This window comes from Piliocolobus tephrosceles, chromosome 6 (assembly GCF_002776525.5).
Source record: "Piliocolobus tephrosceles isolate RC106 chromosome 6, ASM277652v3, whole genome shotgun sequence".
Classification (NCBI taxonomy): Eukaryota; Metazoa; Chordata; class Mammalia; order Primates; family Cercopithecidae; genus Piliocolobus; species Piliocolobus tephrosceles.
The window spans coordinates 121,994,889-122,022,225 of NC_045439.1; the positions used below are offsets into that span (position 1 = coordinate 121,994,889).

A 27,337-nucleotide genomic window follows, 5' to 3' on the forward strand; every position below is an offset into this window, starting at 1 on the left:
CTCAGGTTCTTAGAGATCATGAGGCCCCATACCTGCCTCCACCACACACTCAGGTTGCTTCCTAGACATTGTTTCCCTTTAGAGCCCCAGCTGCTGTTCGGAAGTGGAAAGCTATGGCTCCTAAAGCTGTACACACGCACACCCCCTCCCACGGAACAGTTCAAACCTGGTAGTAGTGGTTGCCAGCCAGGCGGAGAGAGGAGGAGAATGAATGCCCCCAGCTCTGACCTAGATCCCCACCAGGACCCACATTCTTCCCTACATTCTCGCCAGGCTTCAGCCCCCCGCCCTCAGTCTCCCCACTACCAAACGTTCACCCTGATTTTGACACACCCTATTCGGTCCACCCCAGCCACCCTTTCGCATCTCTCCCAGGGTCCACATTGACCTTCCCTGAAGGGGCTGAGGCGGGAAGGCGATGGTGTTAGGAGAGAGAAAACCAAGTGCGGGAGGAGACCAGGGGAGTCCGGCTTCGGCACAGGAAGGGGCCGGGCTGTCACGTCGGGGAAGTGGGAGGGGGGGCCGCGGCGCCTGGAGGGAAGCGCCTGTCGCCCCGGACTCTGAGCCAGAGCGCAGCGGCGAGCGTGACTCCGCCATCAGGTCCCCGGCTCCCTCCCTGGGCCTAGCCCACTCCGCTGCGCCAGCTCCGCGGGCAGTGAGTTCGGGGGACAGCGGAACCCGGGGCTCCCTCGCACCAACCCCAAATCCTGCCCTCCTGGCGATGAGGCTTTGCTAGGGCACCTCCACAATCCCGGCATGACGGAGGAGGAGGAAAGGACTGAGGGATCCCCTCATAGCCAGCTGGGAGCGGGCTGGGAGGCCACAGGGAGGGTCTGAAAAAGGAGACAGGATTGCCACGAGGTTTGAGGGCGCGGGGAGGTAGGCTTGGAACGGGTTAGAAAAGCTCAGGTGGGGCCCGCCGGGCCGAAGGAGGTAACCCGGAGCCCGGCCCTAGCCAGCCTCGGGGCTCTGGGCGGGGGAGATCATGGCCCGCCTCTTCAGCCCCCGGCCACCCCCCAGCGAAGACCTCTTCTACGAGACCTACTACAGCCTGAGCCAGCAGTACCCGCTGCTGCTGCTGCTGCTGGGGATCGTGCTCTGTGCGCTTGCGGCGCTGCTCGCGGTTGCCTGGGCCAGCGGCAGGGTAAGCCGGGCCGCCGCTGCGGGAGGGTCGCTGCCTGGGTAGCATTTTCGGGGTTGGGGTTTGCGGGGTCTTTTTTTCGATGTGTTTCGTTGCTGGGAGCCGAGAAAGAAAGAACCATTGAGCCTGGCTAAGAACTGCAGTGACCCTGGGCAAGTCACTGTACCCTTCTGGGTCTGCGCAGGGAGAAAGCTGAGTCCAGGATACTTCTAGTTTCTGTCCGGGTTCTGACAGACTTCATTAACGTCCGTGGTCTATGGGTTCTACAATAAATCCATCACCGGATTTTCCAGTTTTCCAAAAGGGAAATTCTAGGAGGCCCCTGAGGAATTCATTTCCTGCCTTTCTCTGCCTCTTAGGGGATGTGGGGCAGTTGTGCCCACAGACTCCCAGAAGGCACCCTCCATCCGGCTCTCACTGAGTCCCGAAGTAAACCCATGTTCAGTTCTTGTTTGGGAAGGAAGGGGGTCTTCAATCCAATTCTAGAAATGGCCTGCCCCGGGTTTTCTTTTCACTCCTTGGAGGCAAGGTGGGAAAATCACCGGGCGCGGCCAATCCTTGCTGGTCCACGCCTAAATCCGGGAAGAGGTGGGGACAAAACGCAGGGACGGCGGTGGAACTTCTGCAAGGAGTTGAGGCAGGTGGCGAGATCGCAGCCCTGGCGGCCAGGAAGGTGCGGGACGCCGCGGGTCCTGGCGCCCCCTGCTGCTCGAGCCCTGCCTCGCACCGCCCTCCGAGCTGCCAGCCGCCGGCCCCGGCGCCGCCGGGAATCTCCTGAGCAAATTGGCCAAATTTGGAGACATTTATTCCGAAGTGCCTTCTTGTGAGCTAGGGTCTATCTTTTACTTGCTTCATGAAGCTTTGGTTCCCGTTTGACAGATAAGAAAACCGAGGCTCAGAAAAGTCATGGATTCACAAATAGGGATGGGAGCCAGATCTTCTAGGTAGCTGTCCCAGGCTCAGCAAGATAATAGGTTGGACCGCAGGAGGCTGGGCGCGGTGGCTCACGCCCGTAATCCCAGCACTTTGGGAGGCTGAGGCGGGAGATCGCTTGAGCCCAGAAGCTCGAGACCAGCCTGGGCAACTTGGCGCGATCCTGTCTTCTACTAAAACTTCAAAAAAAAAAAAAAAAAAAAAAAAATCAGCCGGGCGTGGTGGCGGGAGCCTGTAATCCCAGCTACTCTGGAGGCTGAGGCACGAGAATCACCTGAACCTGGAGGCAGAGGTTGCGGTAAGCCGAGATCGTGCCACTGAACTCCAGCCTGGGCGACAGAGCAAGACTCTGTCTCAAAAAACCAACCAACCAACCAACCAACCAACCAACAAAAACCACACGAGATTGCTGAGTCTAGATAAAAACAGTAGGACACAAGCAATTTCAAATGGTTCAACCTAAAGTGAATGGCAAGCGGAGGTGCCTTGCCTCCTTTTCGTATTTAGGCTTGAGACATCTTTCAGTACTGGGCTGAGGGGCTGGACTGCCGGCTCTTCCTTTATCAGGTTCGTTCCTTCTCCTTGTCACAATCTTGCCTCATACACCCCTTGCCCACAGGAGCTGACTTCAGACCCGAGCTTCCTGACCACTGTGCTGTGCGCGCTGGGCGGCTTCTCGCTGCTGCTGGGCCTCGCTTCCCGCGAGCAGCGACTGCAGCGCTGGACGCGTCCTCTGTCCGGCTTGGTATGGGTCGCGCTGCTAGCGCTAGGCCACGCCTTCCTGTTCACCGGGGGCGTGGTGAGCGCCTGGGACCAGGTGAGAGGGGCGGCAGGCAGGGCAGCGGGGACGGCCCGGGCTTCGATCCCTCACTAGGCCTTGAATAGCCTCACTCAGGCCTTCGGCTTTCGGCGCCCTGCCCCTAGGTGTCCTATTTTCTCTTCGTCATCTTCACGGTGTATGCGATGCTGCCCTTGGGCATGCGGGACGCCGCCGTCGCGGGCCTCGCCTCCTCACTCTCGCATCTACTGGTCCTGGGGCTGTATCTTGGGCCACAGCCGGACTCACGGCCTGCACTGCTGCCGCAGGTGAGCACGCAAGTAGCACAGGCTGCGCTCAGGACGGCTCTGTCACGTGCTAGTAGGCTCCTTGGTGGGGTTGCGGAGCTGTGACTCCAAGGCAGGGTACAACGCTGGGAGTAGGAGACCCAACCTTGCTTTCGCAGAGCTGGTGCAACAGTGTGGTGCAATGCCTGCTGTTACCAGAAGAGGGATCCAGGTCTCAAGGAAGGGAGTCGTGTCGTGGTTTGCCCAGGGACAACAGATGTTGGTTAATGAAACCTTGACAGAGAACGTAAAAAAAAAAAAAAAAAAAGTTTTGTTCCACGGAAGTGGGTAGCGACAGTGGAGTGGTATTCCAAACAGAGGAAATGTACCTGCAAAGGTTCCAGACCTAAGAGGTCATGTTGGTGAAGCAGCGGAGAGTCTGGAGCAGGGAGCTTCTGGGAAGGGAAACGCCCCTAGGGATGCCACAGTGTGGCACCACTTGTCCCACAGTAGTTAGGTCCCTCACTGTAGAACCCAGTCTTCCCCCAGCCAGTCTTTGAGACCAATTCCAGCTACACATGACAACCACCCCGGTCCCGTGTCCTCTGAGGCTGGCCTTCGCCCACAGTTGGCAGCAAATGCGGTGCTGTTCCTGTGCGGGAACGTGGCAGGAGTGTACCACAAGGCGCTGATGGAGCGCGCCCTGCGGGCCACGTTCCGGGAGGCACTCAGCTCCTTGCACTCCCGCCGGCGGCTGGACACCGAAAAGAAGCACCAGGTCAGACTGGCCTAGGAAGGCCAGACCAGCGCTCCCAGAGAGGAGTTGCTTAGATTACATAACGGGGGTCCTCCACAAGTTGAGTGACTCTGGGCAGGTTTCTTGACCTGTTTCCTCTTTTGTATAAAACGTGGGTATTGCCCATCTTAGAAGGTTGTGAGGCTCAACAAACCAAAGCCTATAAAAAGCACTTTAGAGCATTATGATATTAAGTGAACTCTCATTCAGGTGTTGATACTGGGAGTTCAGTCCCTAAAGGTGATCAATGTAGGATGGGGTGCTGGAGCCCTGCTGTGTGCAGAGGGAGGACCTGGGGGAGCATCCTGGGGAGCAAGTGTGGTGGGCAGTGTGGGCTCCTGAGTGATTTGGGGGGCATGGGCTCCCGGCTTTAGGATGCAGAGGAATTGGTGCTCATAGTGACCTCTTCTAGGAACACCTTCTCTTGTCCATCCTTCCTGCCTACCTGGCCCGAGAGATGAAAGCAGAGATCATGGCACGGCTGCAGGCAGGACAGGGGTCACGGCCAGAGAGCACCAACAATTTCCACAGCCTCTATGTCAAGAGGCACCAGGGAGTCAGGTATGATGAAGAATGGCCGGAGGGGAGGAGCCTGTGGGCTAAGACCCTGGCCCCACTGACACAGTCTGCCCTATGCAGTGTGCTGTATGCTGACATTGTGGGCTTCACGCGGCTGGCCAGCGAGTGTTCCCCTAAGGAGCTGGTGCTCATGCTCAATGAGCTCTTTGGCAAGTTTGACCAGATCGCCAAGGTCAGAGAAGGCTTCCCTCCCCACCCAGGGACCCTCAAATTTCCCATCCTGGGCAGCCCCTTCCAAGGGAAACTCCCACCTTATAAGATCCCAGGCCCACTTCAGTGCATGCAGGCCCCCAGATACCCCAATGGAAAGAGGAAACCCTCTCAAACATTCCCAGTCATGAAGCTGCTCACCACACATCTGAAACCTGCAGACATCCCTCAATATCTCCACAGATGTCCCAAGTACAATGCCCCATACAAGCTCAGAGCCCCAACATATGTGTCTCTGGACACTACGACCAAATCTATAGAGACGTTCTGATATTCCAACCTTAGGAGGCCCTTCCAAGAGAAATTTCTGCCCTATGCAACCTCAGCCCAGCAACCTGCCTAGACTCCAGGGATACCTCCAAGCAACCAATTCTTGGGTTCCCCCCATCCTCTCAATCCTGAGACCACTACCACATACTCAACTCTGGGTACCCCCTTCACATGCCAAAAGTGGAAAGAGCCACAGCCATCCAGCCCTTGCGGAAACCTTTCTGAGAAAGAGATCTGCATGGAAGACAGTTAGCCCCATATCAGGTGACAGGAGTCCCTAGATCTGATCTAGACACTACCCCACCTTGGAAGTTCTTCAGGAATACCACACTCGCTCCCCGCTTTTCCCAACTCCCTCCTACCCTTCTGGCCTCTAACCAGGTTCCTCTACACACCCATATACACACTCCCAGGAGCATGAATGCATGCGGATCAAGATCCTGGGGGACTGTTACTACTGTGTCTCCGGACTGCCCCTCTCACTGCCAGACCATGCCATCAACTGTGTGCGCATGGGGCTGGACATGTGCCGGGCCATCAGGTCAGCTCAGGCGGTGGTCAGGAGGAATGCTGAGGGTGGATGTGGGGGGCAGCAGGCAGCTGACAGAAGTCCTCTTTGTGAGAATCAGGGGTGTCTCATAGGCAGGGCTGTGGGTAGGACTCAGATTGCCCCACACTCTCTCTGCTCAGGAAACTGCGGGCAGCCACTGGCGTGGACATCAACATGCGTGTGGGCGTGCACTCAGGCAGTGTACTCTGTGGAGTCATCGGGCTGCAGAAGTGGCAGTATGACGTTTGGTCCCATGATGTCACACTGGCTAACCACATGGAGGCAGGCGGTGTACCAGGGTGAGACCTATGGCCCTAGGCAGCTACAGCAGAAGGCCAACCAGGCCTACCACAGGCTGCCAACCTTTTCGTTAGTTCCTTAAGATAAGCACAAGATGAGTACCTTAAGATGAGTCCCATATGGGGCTTGGGAGATCTTAGGGTACAGGGAGGGGAGCTGGGAGGCACCTCTTGTAACACAGGCTCTTTCTTGAAGTCAGACCTCCAGGAATGATCTTTAAAAGACATGAGATGTTTGTCAGTTCTAGGAGCCACGGGCGTGAGGGGGTAGGAAATAGGAGATGTGAAGGCCCTCCCTGCTGACCCCTACTGCCTCCCTCCTTCCAGGCGAGTGCACATCACAGGGGCTACCCTGGCCCTGCTGGCAGGGGCTTATGCTGTGGAGGACGCAGGCATGGAGCATCGGGATCCGTACCTTCGGGAGCTAGGGGAGCCCACCTATCTGGTCATCGATCCACGGGTAAAAGCCCAGCGCAGACCCCATGGGTTGGCCCACACAAACTGTCCCACAGTCAACAGGCCTGATCTCTTCTGTACCAGAGATTGAGTTCCTGGATCCTAGTGGGGGGTGGAGGAAGAACGAGGAAGTGTCTGTCGTCTTTACTCTCAGCCCTCATGTGTCCCAGGCAGAGGAGGAGGATGAGAAGGGCACTGCAGGAGGCTTGCTCTCCTCGCTTGAGGGCCCCAAGATGCGTCCATCACTGCTGATGACCCGTTACCTGGAGTCCTGGGGTGCAGCCAAGCCTTTTGCCCACCTGAGCCACGTAGACAGCCCTGTGTCCGCCTCCACCCCTCTCCAGGTATGTGCACCTTCATCCTGAGCCCCAGAGCTTAGTTAAATCCACCCCCAGTATCCTCAGGCCCCACTCCCAGCCTTCTCTGCCCCCACCACCAGTGAGCCACTTAATGATTTGTGATATCCCAAAGTCTTGAACTGTCTGGTCACCCCAGTCACTGGTTCAGGCCCTTCTTTGCCCCTCCTTCCAGAGAAAGGGCCCTCCAGCTCACCTCAGAGAAGATCCAAGATCCCTACAGACACCATGTCCATAACTCCCCAGCCTCTACTCAGGAGAGTGCCTTCCCCTGACACCACATAGGCAGTTGGACCCCTGTCCACTTCCTCCTGTCTCTGATTGTAGGGCTGTGCACCCATAGCACCAGGAAATGTCTCTGTTTAACTCAGTTCCTGAAACTGCATGCTCTCTTCTTCAATCCCCCCGACACTGGGGAGTGGGAGAAGGACACTGGCAGCAGTGGTTGCAGGAAGTACTTAATTCCAAGTGTTAACGTGAGGTAGGGGAGAGGTCAGAGGGTTAAGCTGGCAGGAGGAAGAGGAAGGAAGAAGCTGAGGCTCAGCTGACTGTTGGAGGATGAGACCTCTAAGGTGGGTGGAGTGGTGTGTGGGGATTGCTACAAGCCCAGGGACTATGAGATGACCTTAGGTGCAAGGTTGTTGTTCAAGAGTGTCTCCTGAGGCAGGACCTTCACTAGCACAGAAATCCACTTAGCCCCTGAAGTTCCAGGGGATCAGTCAAATATCAGAAATCTTGCCAGGCACAGTGGCTCACACCTGTAATCCCAGCACTTTGGAAGGCCGAGGCAGATGGATAGCTTGAGGTCAGTAGTTTGAGACCAGCCTGGCCAACATGGCGAAACCCCATCTCTACTAAAAATACAAAAATTAGCCAGGTGTGGTGGCACATGCCTGTAATCCCAGCTATTCACGAGGCTGAGGCAAGAGAATTGCTTGAACCTGGAAGGTGGAGGTTGCAGTGAGCTGAGATTGCACCACTGCACTCCAGCCTGAGCAACAAGAGAGAAACTCCATCTCAAAAAAAAAAAAAGAAAGAAAGAAAGAAAGAGAAAAGAAATCCAGCCAGGTGTTGTGGCTCATGCCTATAATCCCAGCACTTTGAGAGGCTGAGGCAGGCAGATCACCTGAGGTCAGCAGTTTGAGACCAGCCTGACCAACATGGTGAAACCCCATCTCTACTGAAAACGCAAAAATCAGCCAGGCATGGTGGCACACACCTGTAATCCCAGCTACCCAGGAGGCTGAGGCAGGAAAATCGCTTTAACCTAGGGGGCAGAGGTTACGGTGAGCCAAGATCGCGCCATTGCACTCCAACCTGGTGACAGAGCAAGATTCCATCACACACACACACACACACACACACACACAGAGATCCTGGGAGTCTAGAGAGTCGGGGGAAACTTTAAGGAGGTTCAAACCTCCTCTTCAAGGGCAGGTGGGATTTGGGAGAGAGAGAGGTCATTAGAGGCAGAGGAAAGAGCCCAGTGAAATGCCCAAGGTCAAGGACATGTATAGAGCATGCAGTGTGGCTCACGGTCTACCTCACTACAGGGAAAACACCCACCATGCCCACCTCCCACTGTGCTCTCCCAACAGGAGAAGACCCTGGCTTCCTTCAGCCCCCAGTGGAGCCTAGATCGGTGAGGAGGCCTCAAAGTCTTTGCCAGTGGGGCTGTCTGGATGACCCCCTACGTCCACCCTGGGGGTCTGCTCCTGCTTTGCCCAGATGCTCTGAGAGTTTCTGTGGTGATGTACTTGGCTCTCACTGTGCAGAAGCCGTACCCCACGTGGACTAGATGATGAACTGGACACCGGGGATGCCAAGTTCTTCCAGGTCATTGAGCAGCTCAACTCACAGAAGTACGGAGAACAAAGAGGGCTGGGAGGGCCACAGGCCCTGAGGTCGTGTGGTGGAGAAGGGATGGTGCTCCCTGAGGGACTGGAAGGAAGACTCACCTGACCACCCACTGTTGCCCTCACTCTGCCCTCTTCCTGCCCTTCTCTGCCCTCTGCTCTCTGGTGCTTTCACCCACCCTCCCACCTCCCACCAGACAGTGGAAGCAGTCGAAGGACTTCAACCCACTGACACTGTACTTCAGAGAGAAGGAGATGGAGAAAGAGGTGAGCTGTGGAGTGGATGGCACCAAACGACTTCCCAACTTTAGTTCCTCGGTGCTGGGGAGGGGTCAGCCCTTGGATCTCCTCCCCGGGTCTGCTCAGTTTGTGATCCTAGGGGTGAGGAGCTTGTGCCTCTCTCTAAAGGAAAGTCACTCTGTAGACTGAGCTACTGGATGGTAGAGGGAGGAAGGAGGGTAGCTCCTTGGAGAACTGGTAGGGTCTACATGGAACTGAACTGGAGGCTTGGCGGTGAGGCTGAGGAGCCCACCCCTTGCCCGGGAGTGATGCCTTCAAGGTGATGGGCAGCACTGGACCCTGTCTCTACCTCCGGCCCCCTCACTTTCAGTACCGACTCTCTGCAATCCCCGCCTTCAAATACTATGAAGCCTGCACTTTCCTGGTTTTTCTCTCCAACTTCATCATCCAGATGCTAGTGACAAACAGGTGAGAGAGCCCCAGGCGAAGAAGACCCTGGCTGTCATAAGCGGATCACCTGGCCCTCATGACCCCTGGCCACACTTTCTTCGTTCACCCCTTCCCCTTAGCTTCAGGCACTTACCCACAGAGGAAACGGGTTTTCTGGGGAGAATGATAATCGCAGTCCTTATCTTAATCTTGTACATCCTGTGGACTTTCTACACAGCCCTAGCATTTTCCCACGAGCATCTCTTTTGGTGCTAACAACATCTCCATGAAGGCAGGTTTGTTTCCACTGAGAAACCCAAATCTGGTAGCAAATGTGTGAGCTTAGAAAGTAGGCCCTCATTCCTAGTCCACTGCTAGCAGGGACGAGGACTTGTTAACTCAGCCACGTGGCCGGGTGCAATGGCTCACGCCTGTAATCTGGGAGGCCAAGGCAGGTGGATCACCTGAGGTCAGGAGTCAAGACCAGCCTGGCCAACATGGTGAAACCCCATCTCTACTAAAAGTACAAAAATTTGCTGGGTGAGACAGCAGACGCCTGTAATCCCAGCTACACGGGAGGCTAACAGTAGGAGAATCGCTCGAACCCTGGAGGCAGAGTTTGCAGTGAGCCAAGATGACACCACTGCACTCCAGCCTGGGCAACAGAGCGAGACTCCGTCTCAAAAAAAAGGAAAACAAAAAACAAAAAACTCAGCCAGGTTAAAGAGCTTTGGCCTAAAGACCCAGAGATCGGTCTGCCGTAGCCTTGGTCATTCTTGTGAGCCCCCACTCCCCACCATATGGGTCCCTGTACCACCTCAACACTGCTCTAGACCCTTAAGCCAACCAACCCAGATCATTAGAATGCAATGTGTTTTATCAGCCAGGACCCCATCGCCAGCCAACCCAGATTCCCCGGAACCACTTCCCCCATCTCCCACCCAACTCACCAGCACCTTCATAGCACACAGGGAGCCTGTTCTGGCACTTCAAGGCCTCAATTTTGTCTCCCTTTAGGCCCCCAGCTCTGGCCATCACATATAGCATCACCTTCCTCCTCTTCCTCCTCCTCCTTTTTGTCTGCTTCTCAGAGGACCTGATGGTGAGGTGGGCTGAGGGGTGGAAGTGGCATGCCAGAGCCCTGGTCACAACCTGTCCTGAAGAGGGTGCCCCAGCCCCATGGCTAAGACGCCCATGCTCCCTCCACAGAGGTGTGCCCTGAAAGGCCCCAAGATGCTGCACTGGCTGCCTGCACTGTCTGGCCTGGTGGCCACACGACCAGGACTGAGAATAGCCTTGAGCACCGCCACCATCCTCCTTGTCTTTGCCATGGCCATTACCAGCCTGGTGAGGACAGAGGGGGCCCTATCCACCCCCATCAGGGCATGTTGGACCTGCCAGGGACTAAAAGGGAACCCCTGGATTTGGGCAGGCAGCTGGACTAAGCCCAGGGGATGCTGGAAATGTTGTACAAATAGAAAGAAAAAAATTACAGTCACCAGCAATCTACCATCTGGGCATAATAGTTGTTAATAACACTTTGGTGAATGTCCTTATCTTTTTTCTGTGTAGGCAGTTATTTATTACTTAGATAACTTGACTGATTTTTCAGGATTTAGACTCACTCCTAGAATTCTATTCCTGGAGGGCACCTGGGAATCACCTATCAGCCAAGTTACAGAAGAGGAAGCTAAGGCCCAGAGAGGCTAAGTGGCTGGCAAGAGCTCACACAGTGGCTCAGAGTCAGAGAAGTACTCTTGATGCCCTTCACATAACTCCTCCCCCAGTGAGGACCCCAGTGCTGAGGTTCCCTTCCCTACCAGAAATAGCAGAATCCACCCCTTTGGACGAGTCTGGCCCTGACTCATCCCTGGGTCAGCTGAAACCCAGCACAAGCCACCATTGTGCCCAAGAAGCTACCTGCCTCTTCAGCTCCTCATCTCCTCTGCAGTTCTTCTTCCCAGCATCATCAGACTGCCCTTTCCAAGCTCCCAATGTGTCCTCCATGATTTCCAACCTCTCCTGGGAGCTCCCTGGGTCTCTGCCTCTCATCAGTGTCCCAGTGAGTGTTCCTACATGCCCTTAATCTCCTTCTGCAGACCCTTCCTCAGCCCAAGTCCACAGCCCCCTGAGTGGAGGAACTCTCCATTCTGTGGATTAGAACAGACATAAGTCACACCCAGTGTGTATCAGTGTGTATGACGCCCCCTGTCTCCCAGATAGGACCTGGGCCTGGGAGGGACAGGAAGGGAGCCCTCAGGTGTCCCCCCTCTGCCTATGGGACATGCCCACTCCTGACCCCTGCCTGGCCCCACAGTACTCCATGCACTGCTGCACGCTGGGCTTCCTGTCCTGCTCCCTCTTTCTGCACATGAGCTTCGAGCTGAAGCTGCTGCTGCTCCTGCTGTGGCTGGCGGCATCCTGCTCCCTCTTCCTGCACTCCCACGCCTGGCTATCCGACTGCCTCATCGTCCGCCTCTATCTGGGCCCCTTGGACTCCAGGTGTGCACAGCTGCTGGACAGAGGTGCCGGGCCCCCTGGGATGGGGATGAGATGGGACACAGCAGAGCTGTCCTGGCCTCACTGGCCTGAATCACCCACAGGGCAAAGTGGGAGGGAAGCGGATGCCTACTTGGGCACTGGGGGCAGGGAGAAGGCCAGGAAGGGGCAGAGCAAGGGGCAACCCTGATCCATGGCCCCTTCAGGCCCGGAGTGCTGAAGGAGCCCAAACTCATGGGTGCTATCTCCTTCTTCATCTTCTTCTTCACCCTCCTTGTCCTGGCTCGCCAGGTAAGTCACCCAGCTCAGCCCCACCAGGGCCCACCTATGAGTGGCCCCCATATTTGTGACTTGATCTTTCTAATCTCCAGGGTTGAATCCCATTGGAAGCTTCGAAGCGAGCCTTCCTGCTTCCTTTCTTTCTCTTTCACTCCCCGTCCCTCCTTTCTCCCACACCCCTATCTGGGAAAGCCCATGCTTTAGAAAAAGTCTGCTGCCAATTCTGTATCCCTAGTCTGAATCTAATTTCAAGGATAGTCTCTCTCCAAGGATACTTGCACCTTAAGCCCTACTTCTAAACTGGGGGTGGGGTGGGGGTGGTTTCAGGCATCATGGAGTTGGGGCTGAACACGCAGAAGCTGGGCTTCCCCTGCTCTGTGTCTCCCCATGGCCCCTGGTGACCCTCCCCAGAATGAGTACTACTGCCGCCTGGACTTCCTGTGGAAGAAGAAGCTGAGGCAGGAGCGGGAGGAGACAGAGACGATGGAGAACCTGACTCGGCTGCTCTTGGAGAATGTGCTCCCTGCACATGTGGCCCCCCAGTTCATTGGCCAGAACCGGCGCAACGAGGTGACTCCTGACCCCCTGACTCCTGAGCCACGGAAGCCATAGGGCCTAATCTCGGATGAAAGTCTTGACCTATGGCCGGTTCTCTCTAGTGCTTGTCAAGCGTCTTCATTTTCACAAGATCTTAGATTCTGTCTTTGGTGAGCACAAAATTGCATTTCAAATTCTTACTTGGAAGGCATGTCTTATCTAACTCATGACCATTCCATACATTTCAGAAGCTTAGGTGTTGATGGGAGCTGTCTGGAGCAGGGGTCCCCAGCCCCCAGGCCCCAGGTCCATGGCCTGTTGGGAACTGGCTACATAGCAGAGGTGAGGTGAGCGGTGAGCCAGCACTACCGCCTGAGCTCCGCCTCCTGTCAGATCAGCAGCCGCGTCAGATTCTCATAGGAACTCGAACCTTGTTGTGAACTGCACATGCAAGAGGTCTAGTTTGTACACTTCTTATGAAAATGTATTAGGCTGGTACAAAATTAATCGCAGTATTTGCCATTAAAAGTAATATAATTAAAAGTAATTACTTTTTTTTTTTGAGACGGAGTTTCACTCTTGTCCCTCAGGCTGGAGTATATGTAATGGTGCGATCTCAGCTCACTGAAACCTCTGCCTCCTGGGTTCAAGTGATTCTCCTGCCTCAGCCTCCTAGGTAGCTGGGATTACAGGTGCCTGCCACCATGCCTGGCTAATTATTTTTGCATTTTTTTTTTTTTTTTAGTAGAGACAGGGTTTCATCATGTTGGCCAGGCTGGTCTCGATCTTCTGATCTCAGGTGATCCACCTGCCTCGGCCTCCCAAAATGCTGAGATTACAGGTGCACTGCTCCCGACCTAAAAGTAACTACTTTTAATGGCAAAAAAAAAAAAAAATGCAATTAATTTTGCACCAATCTGATAACTAATGCCTGATGATCTGAAGTGGAACAGTTTCATCCCAAAACCATCCCCCCCAACAGCCTGGGTGCGTGGAAAACTTGTCTTCCATGAAACCCATCCTTGGGGCCAAAAAGGTTGGGGACTGCTGGTCTAGAGGATATAGTCCACCCCTCTCTCTAGACATGTACTATCCAATATGGTAGCCATTAGCAGTATGAAAATTTAATGTTAATGAATTAAAATAAAATATTCAGTTCCTCAGTTGCATCAGCCACATTTCCAGGGCTCAACAGCCACTTGTATCCAGTGGCCACCCTATTGAACACTGCAGATAGGGAATGTTTCCACTGCAAAAATTTCTATTGGATGCTGCTGCTCTAGATCCTCAAAAATTTTGCTAGAGCCAAACCATCAGAAAGTCACCCACATATTTGTACCATCGTATTTGTATCACCTGCTGGCCCTCTGCTATGGAAATGCTCTTGGCTCATATTGAGGGGTGTTAAAAGAAACAGCTCAAGAACTCTTTCACAGCCTTATGCCCCCACCGCCTGCTCCCTGCTCCAAGATCAGTTCTGGTTTCTTCTCTTATAGACACAGGGAATGTTGTAATCGATCCTTTTCTCTCTTCACTTTGGCTGCTAGAAAGCTGAGAACCAAAATCTAAGACTAAATAGGACTTCATGGCACTCATTTTGTGAACCACCCTCAGATCTGATTCCATCTTTATCATCTTACTCTTATTTTCCCTTTGCCTCATAGTCCCTATTGTTGCTTACTTTATCTTTCATTTTGTACCTATCTTAACTGACTTAAACACTTAAACACGTTTTACCTTTGGTTTTGTAGCTGACTTAATTGACTTAAACACCTTTCAGCAATAGGATAGGATATAGAAATAATTCACATTGACAGGATCCCAGTTCTAGGAGTGATTCCCTTCGTGTTGCTATGAGGTGATCCTGACCCCAAACTTTTGTCTTTTCTAGAATTACAATGAGATCCAAGCTTGGACTCCTAAGTCACTTCCCTGGGGTAGCCTGGCCCTACTCCTCTCCCTCCTTCCCAATTCTTCTTAAACAGGGAGACCAGGAATGTGGACATGGGGAGGAGGGCCCCACGCAGACCTAGAAAGGAGAGGAACATGACGTGCACCCCTCACTCCAGTCTCCTGCTCTCCCAGGATCTCTACCACCAGTCCTACGAATGCGTTTGTGTCCTCTTCGCTTCAGTCCCAGACTTCAAGGAGTTCTACTCTGAATCCAACATCAATCATGAGGGCCTAGAGTGTCTGAGGCTGCTCAATGAAATAATTGCTGATTTTGATGAGGTGAAAATTCCAAGAGTTTCCCAGACCCTATGTCCTAGATTCGAGAATTTCCCCCAGTACCTCCTTCCACTTTGCTTTTCTGGCCATGAAGTCAATCCTCCCCACTACAGTACTCCCTCGCCTCCTCTGATCCCCTAGATCTACCCACTCCAGCAACATTGCCCACCACCAACCCTCTCCTTCCTGACACCATCCTCACTCCCACAGCCTGATCCTTTAACTCCAAAGGCTTGGGGCTGGGCTTCTGGGAGAGGGGATGGAGAGAGTAAGAGAGACTGGGGACAGGACTCTTCTCTATATACAGCTGCTCTCCAAGCCCAAGTTCAGTGGGGTGGAGAAGATCAAGACCATTGGCAGCACCTACATGGCAGCCACAGGATTAAATGCCACCTCTGGACAGGATGCACAACAGGTACAGCAACCCTTCCTTACCTACCACCCTCCTCTGGTCTCTCATTGATGGCCTTATTAGTGGGACTTACTCCTGTGCCCTCACTGGCCCACCCTGGTGGGTGGGCCCATTGCCAGGATGCTGAACGGAGCTGCAGCCACCTTGGCACTATGGTGGAATTTGCCGTCGCCCTGGGGTCTAAGCTGGACGTCATCAACAAGCATTCATTCAACAACTTCCACCTGCGTGTGGGTGAGAGACTTCCCCTGCTGCAGCAGTCTGGTACCTCCTCACCTTCCTGAGCTTGCCCCACTCCAAGTCCTTTGTTAGCTGCTCCCAGTTCATCCTGAAGCCCCTTTCCTAACTCACTCCCTGGGATGGGATGTGAAGCTGCTGGGCCAGGAGATATGAGGCTCTCCCACTCTTTTTCTTAAGCTACATTCCTCCAGCCTTAGAGACCCTTCCTCTCCTCTAGGGCCCCCCAGGCTCTTCTCCCTTCCTTCTAGTTCCTTGTACATCCTCTTCCCCTCTTCCTTCTCCGAGTCTGTCATTACCACATCCCTTATTAGGGTTGAACCATGGACCAGTAGTAGCTGGAGTTATTGGGGCCCAGAAGCCACAATATGACATTTGGGGCAACACAGTGAACGTGGCCAGCCGCATGGAGAGTACAGGAGTCCTTGGCAAAATCCAAGTGAGTGAACAACATTGGAGGCATAGGGGGAGGGGAACTAAGAATAGGGCCACCTCTATATTCCCTCACCCCCCTCCAATTGTAGGTGACTGAGGAGACAGCCTGGGCCCTACAGTCCCTGGGCTACACCTGCTACAGCCGGGGGGTCATCAAGGTGAAGGGCAAAGGGCAGCTCTGCACCTACTTCCTGAACACAGACTTGACACGAAGTGGACCTCCTTCAGTTACCCTAGGCTGAGATTGCACTCCCCTTCTAAGAACCTCAATAAAGAGACTCTGGGGTGTCTGGAGCCCATTGATGTCAGAAGCTGCCGATATAGCTGGGCATCACCTTCTCCTTGCCCTTCAGCGGGAAGTATTCTTCCCAGGCCAATTTTAGTGCGAGTGTGTGTGTGTATGTGCGTGTGTGCATATGTGTGCACACATGCGTGCATGTGAGACTGAGCATGTTGAAAGGGAGTGATTTTTTTCACAAGCTCAGGAAGAGAACTCCCTCAGCCTCTCTGCCAACTTGATTCCAGCATTTTGTACACCTTGGAAGCGTAAAGAATTTAGCGACATGGCTCAAAACAAAGATTTGCCCTTTCTTGCCCCCTACTCACAAATACGGGAAGAATCTCCAGGGAAATGTCATTTGAACTTTATTCATTCAACAAACACTAAACAAGTACCTATCATGTGTTTACCATACAGAATGGGTGAGAGGTCTGAGAAATACTCTGTTAGGTCCCTCCCAGTTTCAGCTGCTGTTCTCAAATTGGTACACCATGCTTTCCAGTAAGGATCTGTAGACAGCTTGGGGGTCTCCTCTTCTTAGATCTATCCAACATCCCTTTGCTTCCTTCTGTATCCTTCTGCACAGATGCTGGTATATGGGTCTTGAAGTATTGATGACTCATTCTCACTGGCTCATACTTTGGGGTCCATGGGAGATACCTTGACATACTAGGTTTGATGCGGGTGTTGCATGTGAATATTTGGTTTCACTCTCTTACTTGCTCTTTTGTTTTTTTATGAGAAAGATCCAAAAAGTACACTGCTGCCACTGTTGTTGCCATCTTCCTAAAACCTTGTCAGAACAGAGTTGGACCAAGGTTCTCTAAAACAACAGTCATCTCCAGGAAATAATGACTCATCCCTCTCACTTTTGGGAATCTTTGTTTCCTGGGGCCCTCAGCCCCACCCTGTGCCAGGGTGTGTTGTGGAGGTTAGCAGATGCTGATATGCAGAATTCTAAGGGATAAGATCTAATGACTTAGTCCTCAAGTCTGACCTCTTTGTGAAATGGAAGGAAGGAAGGCATCCCCTAGAATACCTCCTACAGAGAGGACAAAGATTATTGGCAGGAAGTTGGAGTCATGCTAACAAGGAGACTTATCACAGGCTTCAGGGAAGATGTTTCATAGCAGTGCTGTTTTCTCAGAAGGTCCCCTGAGTCACAGAGCTTGGAGTGATAGGCCCACATGGGTGGTCTTCCTAGACAAGCTGCTTTAGGAGTCCATAGATTGCGTTTTGCTAAGTATTATCTGCAGACTAGTACTCGGAATCACCTGGGATGGGGGCAATCTATGTTTGTCCTTGTGTCCTTTCCAAAATTGTAAATCATGGGGAACTAAAGAAGGTGACTTTCAACTACTGAGAGGGGTCCCGCCAGGGCACCCACGAGCACCCCGATGCCCACAGCACACGTACCCCACTCACAAGGTTGACCCAATTTCAGACTTCAGTTTTAATGGTTAAAGCTGCCTGTGGGAGCCAGGATGGCGCACTCTCTCACTCGGCCCTCACTTTGCTCCACCTCTCCCTCTTCTTCCACTCCACTCCTGCCTCCCACGCTCCCACGCCCTCCACGCCCCTGCTCCTTCTCCAGGTACAGAACTGGCTCAGGGCTGGCATTCTGCCAGGAGAAAGTGGGCCTCCTTCCACCACCAGGCCTACTTCAGTTCGTTTAACTCGAGAGGGCTGGAGGCAGTGAGGCTCTCGGAAGGGCCGGGCTCCTGAGCAGCGGGGCCGCCCCTCACGGTCTGGCCCAGGCTGCCCCCGCGGCGGGTACTGGACGCCTCGGAGCCCGTGCCCTCCAGCAGCTTGGCGACGAAGCCCACGCCCGCTGAGCGTAGCAGGCCGCCGCCGGCGCACGCGTACAGCACGGGGTTCACGCTGCTGCTCAGGAAGGCGAGCGCGATGAGTACGTTGCGGGCCAGTTTCAGCCGCTGCCCCACGAGCCCCGACCCGGAGGCCTGGCCGGCCAGCGCACGGGCGGCCTCGACCAGGTTCACCACGTGGTAGGGCAGCCAGAAGGCGGCGAAGGCCAGGATGATGAGCACCACCAGGCGACCAGTGCGGCGGCTGCGGCGGAAGCGCCGGGCCTGCAGCCGACGCCCTATGTCGGAGTAGCTGGCCACCACAGCCAGGAAGGGCAGCAGGAAGCCCGTGACGGCCTCGAAGATTAGATGGAAGGCCTGGTGCTTCTTGCTGGGGTACTTCGGATAACACAGGCTCATGTTGTTCGTTTTCGAGGCCACTACTGTGCGGTACACGAGGACGGGTATGGCCAGCAGAAAGGACACCACCCAGATGCCTGCCAGCACCCGCAGGGCCATCGCCTTGGTGCGTAGCTTCTGGGACACAAAGGGGCGGGCCACTGCCAGTGAGCGGTCTAGACTCATGGCTGTGATAAGCAGGACACTGGCGTACATGCTGACTCCACAGACATAGTGGCACAGGCGACAACCAGCCAATCCAAAACTCCAGGTGCCTTGGGCCAGGAAGTGAAGGAAAAAGGGAGCAGTGAGCAATACGGCCAGGTCGGCCAGGGCCAGGTTCAGCACCAACAGGGCAGTGACAGAGCGCTTCTTCATCCTTTTCAAGATGCTCCACACCACAAAGCTGTTGCCGGGAAGCCCCACAGCCAGCGCCACTGACAGCAGGATGATAGCCAACAGAAAGTTGAACCCTACACCTAGCGAGGGGGATGCTGCAGATGTAGTGTTCATGGCTGTCGGGAGGACCTGGAGAGTGAGGGCGGACAAACGCATGAGAGTAGAGGACCAAGGGTTTCCTGACACCATGGACACGCCTAGACTGAGAACTCTAGTCTGTCTCCAGGGTCAGCAGCATCAGCGGTCCCCCTGAAATATACTGCCCCCATCGCTGCAGACTGACATCTTAAAGGGATCTGGTTGAGTACAAAGACTAGTTTCCTAACTGGGTCATGGGGCCTCTTCCTGCCCACAGACCCAATTGCAAAATATACAGTGACCACAGCAGCAGCAGCATTTCCAGACCTTTTCAGTCTCCTCCCCTTAGGAGACCTTAAAGCCCAGAACCAACCTGAGAGTTCCTACCCATGCTGAACCCCTTGAAAGGCCAGCTTTCTTGCCCCCTGCCAGGCCCTCATCCCCTCAATCCCATTAACTTTCCCAATCACCTGCCTACTGTCCCCAGAGATGCCCAGGGTCAACCAGGAATAACAGGGAGGGGAGGAGTTAGTGGACAAGTGACAAAGACAAAGCCTCCCAACTTTTACACTGGTCAGGCTTTCTTTGGAGATTCCTTTGCACCTTCTTTCATGGCTGCACACTGTCCCACCACCACCACAACCACTGCTGTTCCCAGGATACTTACTTACAAGCTTTGACAGGAACTGGTTGGAAGCTGATGCCAATCCCAGGGTCAGGGCAAGGTGCTGTAGCCTGTCCCTGGATCTGTCCCACTGCCAAGGGCCTGGCCCCCAGTCTAGGTGCTGTTTGCTAAGTCAGCCAGAGAGGAAGTACCGTAGAGCAGAGGACCGGGAAGACGCATCTTCCTGAGGGTGGGGCTGAAACACCCACCCACTCCCTTCACTAGGAGGGGGGATAGTCTGTGTTCCAGGGCAACCCAGAAGGGTTTCTCTGAGGACTCCTCAGAGGTGGAGCCAGATGAGAAGAGACCAGGAAGGAGCAGTGAGAAGAAAGAGGGGTGTGGGGAGTGAGTAGGCTGGGTGTGGTCTCAAGATGCAGGTCTAGACTGGAGAATTAAACAAAGTAGTGAATGGTATCATATAGGAGAAGGAGGCATGGTAGCCAGAGAAGGGAAATGGGCTCAGATTGAGAGGCTACAATGCTGATATCTTTGTTTGTTTGTTTGTTTGTTTTGCATTAATAATGTAGTTTTTCTTTCTTTCTTTCTTTCTTTTTAATTAATAGGAAGTGTAGGTTGGAGCTGTGACTAGGTCCTGGGTCTGGGTTTGGGTTAGATAACATCATGATTTAAAGAGGGCATGTCAGTAAATTGCCGAAGGGGGCAGCACTCTGTTCTTGGCTTCAGTTCAAGCTATGATCTAGGTTGTGTGGCCATCTTCCAGCACCCCCTTTCCTCGCCTTATTTAAAGGGATTGGTTCCATTTAGGTCAACCAATTCTCCATTCTCTTTGGTAGAAGCCAAAATCCAAATGGTCTCCATGGTATCACAGAGAATGCCAATTACTTTCCCTTTCCCCAAACCCCTGCCTTGTGCTTGCCCATGTGATTGCCTTGCTGAGTCTGGATTTAAGATCTGGGCAAGGGGATTGGCACCATCTCTTTCCTATCTTCCCACAGCCTTCTATCCAGTTCCACTTTAGACACACAGAGAATGTTGAGGCCGAGCTAGGCAGGCTGAGCATGAGGAGCAGGAGTGAGAGAGCAGGAACAGTGATGCCTCATGCCTACCCTGCCAAGAGGGGAAACCAGGAATGCAAAAATGGTCACCTTCCCCATTTCCTGGACAGAGGAATATCTCCTTTCCTTGAAGTCTCCTGCAAAAGCTAAGAACTAAAAATTCCTGGTGGGTTGTGGTGGTTCATACTCGTAATCCCAGCACTTTGGGAGGCTGAGGGGAGCGGATTGCTTGATGTCAGTAATTTGAGACCAGCCTGGGCAACATGGTGAAACCCCGTCTCTACTAAAAATACAAAAGTTAGCTGGGTGTAGTGGCATGTGCCTGTAGTCTCAGCTACTTGGGAGGCTGAGGCAGGAGAATCACGTGAACCCAGGTAGTGGAGGCTGCAGTGAGCCAAGATCGTACCACTGCACTCCAGGCTGAGTGACCGAGCGAGACTCCATCTCAAAAAAAGAAAAAGAAAAGAAGAAACTAAAAATTCCTTCCTTCAATCTGACCATGGGCCTTCCTGTTTCCCTTTCAACTCTCACTTCTCAGGAAAGATGCAAAGTGTAATGGTGGTCACTGAGATCCCTTAACCTTTCCAGAGCCCCTACTTGCTCTGCCTGGAGAAAAGCCAGGCAGAGTTGACCTCGTAGCTGTCAGAGGATATGATGAAAAGCAATGGGCAGAAACCGCAGCAAGAACTGAAGTCTGAGTTAAGGAAGGGCTTTCTGACCACACTGGGTGTCAAAGATGGGGAATATGCAACAAAGGAAGTTAGGGAACCTCTGCCCAGCACACGAGGACAGAAAGAATCCCGTGAGGCCTGTATTTGGGGACGGAAGCTCCAGGGTCAACCAGAGGTCCATTCAGAGAGAAACTGGGTTGTCCTTGCCTCCCCTCCCAAGTTGTTCCCACCCACATCTACCTTGATGGCCTTTCTTCCCCATACCCAGGACCAGGCACTCTAAGCATACTCCCTGCTGTTCTAGTTCACAGATGCTAGTTCATCCCAGTTTTGGTAGCCCCAGCATGACTATGGGGACTGGGTTTCTTTTGCTCTGTTTCGACTTCTGTCTGGGAGGCAGGGAGGTATGAGCAGTCACTAAAGTAGAGCCTGGTCAGGGTAGCCACTTGAGTGGCCAACCATTTCAGTTTGTTGGGAAACCGACAGGGCTGGGACAAGGGATTTTCAGTGCTAAAACTGGGAAAGTCCTGGGCCAACTGGGATGAGCTGGTCACCTTAGTGACCACGAGTGTGTACCTGTGGATGTCCCCTGAAAAGAATCCCATTCTACATCCCCCAATCAAAGGTGTCAGGATCTAGAACCGTTTTTAGACCTAGATATGGATTCCAAAAGGTGGGGGCAGATAAGTATTGGGGAAGGGGCCAGGAATAGCTAGCAGCATCTTGGAAGGAGCGCAGACTTGGCAAAGAAAAAAAGAATAAGTGGCACTTTTGTGAAAAATTATTCCTGTCCTCTAAATATTCCTGCCATTTCTCATACCCCCTGATGGCCAACCTCCAAACTTCCCAGACTGAGCGCCTGCTCCTGGGCTCCTTTTCACATCAGGTGGCCTTTGCAGGGAGGAACAGATGGCCAGGGAGGAAGGTAAGTCTCAGACTCCCAGGGCCCCTACATCACTGTCCACTCCTTGTGTGCCTCTCTCACACCCACTGGACCAAACACAAGACAGGCAAGAAAACTTTCCTTTCAAACCCCACAGATTCAGTTTCCCCTTCAGAGCCATTTCCTCCCCCAGAGGCTTTTATAAGCCTCAGAGAATGGATCCCATTCCTACCCCTCATCCAAGCTCCCATACTTCTCCTTCCATTTTCTCCTTTATTTCCAGAGTGGTTCTATGGATTGGCCTGTGGAACCAGGGCACCTGGACTGAGGAGGGCAGGTCAAGATGCCACTGAAGGCCGGCACTGCCCAGCCCTGGCTTGACCCAGAAGGGAACTAGGTGGCTTCAGTACAACTCAGGCATGAAGAACCACCAGGGGAGGCACACTTAAGTCATCATCTAATGGCTTCCCAGTGTATTTCACAATAACAGCTATTAGCAACAAGTAAGCAGTGCTGGCATATGGGTACATGCCAACTTGCAAGCACGCAATAGTCCTTAACAGGGACCATCACCACCCTCATAATCCCTCAGTATGGAGGAGCCTGGGCCTGCCTCTAGTCAAAGAAGGGTCCCCAAATGTTCCAGAGCACTGAGCTCCAGAGGGTGAGAGGATGGAAAGGGAGAGGGAAGGGCAGCAGGTTGTAGGGTTTGGTGTCAAAGGTCCCATTCCGGACAGTCCTTCTCCATCCCACCCCCCGGGTCTCCATTGCCGCGGCCCTGCCCCACCACTTTCAGCTGAGGGGTAGTTCGGAGCTCCATGGTCCCCTCCCTAGAGCGGCCGCCCCCTCGGGCCTCCCCGGAGCCTTCGAAGAGCCGCGTGAGGAAACGGGGACCTGCCCGGGGCAGCAGATCTCCAGCGGTGAAGACGTACAGCACCGGGTTGACGCTAGAACTGAAGAAGGCCAAAGCCGTAGTTCCTGCTCGCGCCGCCTGGCCAGCCCCGCCCAGCTTCGCCAAGGTCCCTTCCGGTGGAGCCAGCGCGGCGGCTGCCTGCAGAAGGTTGACCGCGTGGTAGGGAGCCCAGAGCAAGCCGAAGGCAAGCACAATGGCGCTCACCAGCCGGCCCACCCGTGCCCCATGCCGCCCGGAGCCCCAGCGGGCGCCCCGCAGCCGCGCCAGCGTCACGCTGTAGCAGCCAAGCATCAACCCGAAAGGAAGCACGAAGGCGGTCAGAGTCTCCAGGCTCAGGTGGGCGGCGGCGTGGGCCGGCGACGGGTGGCACAGCTGGCATACGCGGTCCCTCCACAGGTGGCGGTAGATGGCGGCCGGAACGGCGAGCAAGAGGGCAGCCAGCCAGACGGCCAGCAGCAGGCGGCGGGCCAGGGCCGGGCTGCGCAGCCGGGGCGCCAGGAAGGGGCGGGTGACCGCGAGGCAGCGCTGCAGGCTGAGCAGGCCCGTGAGCAGCACGCTGGCATACATGCTGAGCGCACACACGTAGTACACCGCCTTGCAGCCCGCCTGGCCCAGCGGCCAGGCCTGCCCGGTCAGGAAGGCCACAAAGAGCGGCGTGAGCAGCAGCACCGCGCCGTCGGCCAAAGCCAGGTGCAGCACAAGCGTGGCTGCCAGCGGTCGCCCCCGTGCAGGCCGCCAGCCCGCCAAGCTCCACACCACGAAGCCGTTGCCGGGGAGCCCCAACAGCGCCGCCAGGAGCAGGAAGGCCGTGCCTGTGGCCCGCGAAGTCTTCCAGCTCAGCAGTGTCTCGTTCCCTGGGGGACGGTAACAGGCCGACATCCTTCTGGGCCTACAGGTGGGTGGAAGGCGCCACAGAGGGCGTTCAGGGGTGGGGCAAAACCCCACCTGTGATGCCCGATGAGAAGGGGCCATGCCTCCTCCTTACTTCCCTGCAGCCTGCCTCTTTTCTGCCTGGGAGTCCTGACTTCCAGGAGGACCCAGACCCCACCTCAAACACTACTCCTTCTTGGAACCCAGATCCCCTGCTCCCAGTCAGCTGACCTGCCCCACTCTTGGCTCCTTCCCAGAGCTCAGTGGTAAACAGGCATAAAGTCTTCACCCCAGGCTGTCACTATCTCTACCACCATTCCTCTAGTCTGGCCCCTCCTTCTTTGTCCAGACCCATTCTAGCACATCTGGGCAAAAGTGGATGGTGGGGTATAAAGGGACGTGCGCAGATCTACTTACCAAGGTGGGAGCAAGCACGACTGGGGGCCTGGAGAAGCTGAAAGGTTAAGCAGCAGTGGGCGAGGTGCCTACTCCTGTCCTGTGCCTATCACATTTGCAGAGGGTAAGGCAAGAATGGGGAGGGACAAGATGAGGCTCATCCTGGGCCTCTCCTGGAGCCCCTCCCTCACCCTACTCCTTCCCATCACCAACGTATCCAAGTGTCCGGGCATGTGAGAACCTGCCTTGCCAGGAAACAGCATAAGCTGAAGTGGGGCAGTAAGATTCCCTGGCCGTGGAAGGAAATAGGAGGACTCTGCTGAATCCTGACCCTGGTCCTGCTTCTGTTCTCATCCCTCCCCCAGCTCTGGCCCCAATCCTCCCAGCCCACCTTCTGCAGCATGTATGTTGCTTGGCCTCTCTGGTCTGCAGAGAAGGTGACCCAAACAACTCCGTACCCCATCTGCTCTATCTTTGCCTGTTTTCCAGTCTCCTGGTCCGGCTGAGCCCCTTTTCTTCAGCTTCTGGCCTACCTCCTCCCATCTCTTGCCTCGGGCCCTGCCCCAATCACTCTACCCTGGGCTCTCACTGGGCTGTCAGTGGCAGCTTTTCCATGTAAGGCATGCTGCCAGGTTCCAGGAGGAACAGGAGATGCATGGAGGCATAATGGTTAGGGAGTCATGACACACAACCACAAAGAGATCCCATTTCCAGGCTGTACAAGGATACAAGACAAGAAAGGAAAGGAGGCAGTAGTAGGGACATACTAAGCAGCAGCCCTCTCTTCTTGGAAAAGTCGAGCAAAACTTGGAAATGAATAGATTTGACGGGGGCCTGGCAGATGGATAGAGGTGGGGGAAGGGAAAAGAAAGGCCTCTGCCCAAGTAACAGCCAGAACTTGAGATTCCTTGGGCAGAGCACCAGGAGCACTGTCTTAGGTTGGGGCCTCCCAAAGCAGAGCCTGAGCTAAGGGCCTAGGTACCAGTAATCCTGTATTTGGGAGGTTAACTCAGGAAGTGAGGGCATAGGGTAAAACAAGAGAGGGGAAAGCCATTAAGAGTGTGTTAAGTCCCTTCGGTAGGCCTTGGGAATCTCTAAGAAAAGTACAGATTGCCCAAGACAAAAGACTAACAGGGTGATCAGTCCAAAGCATTTATTAGGAGAATGTACTTAATGAGTAGGCTACAGCATATCCTTACAACAGACAGTGAGATAAAGAGTTGTTCTATCTCGCTATGTCCAAAACAAAGGGGTCAGTGTATTGAGATTATGAGGGTTCAAGGTATTTGGTTCAGGGCCAGGGCCAGTTTTTTTGTGTTTTGGGCAACAACCTGAATACCTTTTCAAGGCTCTGGCTTGGGCTCAAGCCTCCAGGGGAAATGCAGCTGGCCAGGTCACAGGGCAATCAAGTTACTCTGTTTCTTTGTCAGGACACAGAAAAAAAGTGGGGAAGCTAAGGGACCCTACAAGGATCCTGGGCAGGAAAGCAGGGACTGTGTTCATTTGAGGGTTTCACTGTCAGTGAGAGTCTCAGCTTCCATGCAACTGTCCATCACGGCTGCAACTGAAATCAGGACTGGGACACAGTGCACCAGCAGCTAAAGTCTTGATGCCATCAAAGGACATTCCTGCCCCCATTCACATCTCCTTCACGTCCATTAGTTGGCAAAAGCAGAAAGGTGAGAGAGAAGATGACCTAAGTGTGACCGAACTCCACAGGCAGTTCTGGAAACCGAAGTCAGAGCAATGAGCCAGCCCCTCCTTTGACCGAGGAGGAAGGAGCAGGTAAGTAAGAAAGCCAGGGTCCCAGACAGGACCCTAATGATCCGGAATCCATGGATCAGGATCCATCCTCTCCTTACACCCTTCCTGGACACAGTCTCACCTCTCATTTTCCAAAGCGCAGCTTCCCCACGCTCCAACCCCGGGATCCCTTTTCCTAAAGCTGCAGCTTATGGCTACTCCAGTAGGTGGCAGCACACACAGAGCCACTCACATAAAATGCAGCTTCTCAGAGTCTGACAGCCAGAACCCATCCCAGAAATTCCCTCATAGAAATAAAAAAACACAAGAGGTCACGTTTCATCCTTTTACATGGTTCCCATCTACCCTCACAACACATGTCATTACCAAAGGCACACATACAAGCTCCAATGGCTTTTGCCAGGCAATTCTTCCTCCAGGACCCCATCTGGCCCCTCCCTCATCCCTCCCCTTGGACTTTGCCCTTCTTACTGGTCAGGCAGGGGGGCCAGAGTCCAGGCTTGACTCATTCCCACGTTGCCCCGGGCTGAGATCCCAGGTTTGTAACAGAAAACACCACTAAAGCCCCAGCACAGGAGAGAACCACCCAGCCCAGAAGTTCCAGGGAAGGAACTCTCCCATCCACCATGGAGTACCTCTCAGCTCTGAACCCCAGTGACCTACTCAGGTGACTGCTAACTCTCTGCTCTACCCTCTACCTTTAGGGGTTATAAGCAGGGCAACAATACTCCACTCAGCCCCTAGGACACTAACCAGTACCCCTTCCTTTTCTGCTCCCCACTCCATAGTGGGCTTGTCAAGCTCTTGACCCACCCGCCTCCACCTGTACTCCATGGTCTCTCCCTCATCTCTACCATCTATAAACCTAGATCTCTCCCTCCCTAGCCCTCTAGCCACTCTACCCCCATCACGCCCTTTACACTCACTAAGCCCCTCCTCGCCCCTTCTTGACTTTTCTTCTCAACTACCAGGTCAGTATCTAATATAAGCTCGGAGTTTGGACGGAGGGTCTGGACCTCAGCTTCACCACCCCAGCGACCTTTCCGTGTCTGTAATCACAAGCGGACCATCCGGAAAGGCCTGACAGCTGCCACCCGCCAGGAGCTGCTAGCCAAAGTAAGTAGGCCAAGTTCCTCAGTTCCTTTAGCAGGGGAAGCCAAGGGGATCCACAACAGTGGCAACTTGTGATGATGGAGCAGAGAGGGCTGAAGTCACACAGCTGCCCCTCCCTCTGAGGGCTAAAAGCAGTGAGGTGGGCCTCATGAGCTCCGGTCAGTTTGTTCATTTTCCACCTAGTGAGCTTTTCTTTTTTTTTTTTTTTTTTAACTTTCAAAATAGTGTATATTTTCTCTATTTATTTGTAGCTTTTAAATCCAGCTAGAAGTATTGTATTCCTTTTTTTTTTTTTTTTT

The 27,337-nt window shown here is 54.0% G+C and overlaps 3 protein-coding genes across 9 annotated transcripts in view; 2 read left to right on the forward strand and 1 right to left on the reverse strand.

Moving 5' to 3' along the window:
- Positions 1-539: 539 nt before the first annotated feature.
- On the forward strand, positions 540-16,095 carry ADCY4 (adenylate cyclase 4). Of its 5 annotated transcripts, none has more exons than XM_023227330.2 (25): positions 540-1,144; positions 2,694-2,891; positions 2,999-3,160; positions 3,747-3,896; positions 4,327-4,475; positions 4,554-4,665; positions 5,387-5,514; positions 5,664-5,822; positions 6,150-6,282; positions 6,449-6,622; positions 8,233-8,276; positions 8,410-8,496; positions 8,688-8,757; positions 9,101-9,198; positions 10,177-10,261; positions 10,369-10,506; positions 10,772-11,221; positions 11,477-11,661; positions 11,865-11,949; positions 12,349-12,507; positions 14,560-14,706; positions 15,011-15,118; positions 15,235-15,349; positions 15,667-15,791; positions 15,877-16,095. In XM_023227330.2, exons 1-25 carry the CDS (start codon positions 986-988, stop codon positions 16,027-16,029), a joined length of 3,573 nt encoding a protein of 1,190 aa, XP_023083098.1. In that variant the 5' UTR covers positions 540-985; the 3' UTR covers positions 16,030-16,095. The 5 variants fall into 5 exon arrangements, with proteins under 5 accessions (XP_023083098.1, XP_023083099.1, XP_031791670.1 ...); XM_023227331.2 differs by having other exon boundaries at positions 11,111-11,221; XM_023227332.1 differs by lacking the exons at positions 540-1,144; positions 2,694-2,891; positions 2,999-3,160; positions 3,747-3,896; positions 4,327-4,475 and having other exon boundaries at positions 4,564-4,665; positions 5,355-5,514.
- A 314-nt stretch (positions 16,096-16,409) lies between these two features.
- LTB4R (leukotriene B4 receptor) lies at positions 16,410-19,918 on the reverse strand. Of its 2 annotated transcripts, none has more exons than XM_023227338.1 (2): positions 19,420-19,918; positions 16,410-18,799 (listed from the first exon to the last, which is right to left on the reverse strand). In XM_023227338.1, exon 2 carries the CDS (start codon positions 18,782-18,784, stop codon positions 17,726-17,728), a length of 1,059 nt encoding a protein of 352 aa, XP_023083106.1. In that variant the 5' UTR covers positions 18,785-18,799; positions 19,420-19,918; the 3' UTR covers positions 16,410-17,725. The 2 variants fall into 2 exon arrangements, with proteins under 2 accessions (XP_023083106.1, XP_023083104.1); XM_023227336.1 differs by having other exon boundaries at positions 19,416-19,918.
- Positions 19,919-22,601: 2,683 nt separating this feature from the next.
- The window catches only part of CIDEB (cell death inducing DFFA like effector b), a 12,109-nt gene continuing 7,373 nt past the window's right edge, over positions 22,602-27,337 (forward strand). The window contains exons 1-4 of one of the 2 annotated variants that reach the window (XM_023227326.1): positions 22,602-23,790; positions 25,881-25,946; positions 26,490-26,592; positions 26,897-27,041. In XM_023227326.1, coding sequence (XP_023083094.1) covers positions 23,121-23,790; positions 25,881-25,946; positions 26,490-26,592; positions 26,897-27,041 — 984 coding nt within the window. In that variant the 5' untranslated portion in view covers positions 22,602-23,120. Of the gene's footprint in view, positions 23,791-25,591; positions 25,947-26,489; positions 26,593-26,896; positions 27,042-27,337 lie in introns of both variants that reach the window. The other variant, XM_023227327.3, reaches the window with a different exon arrangement.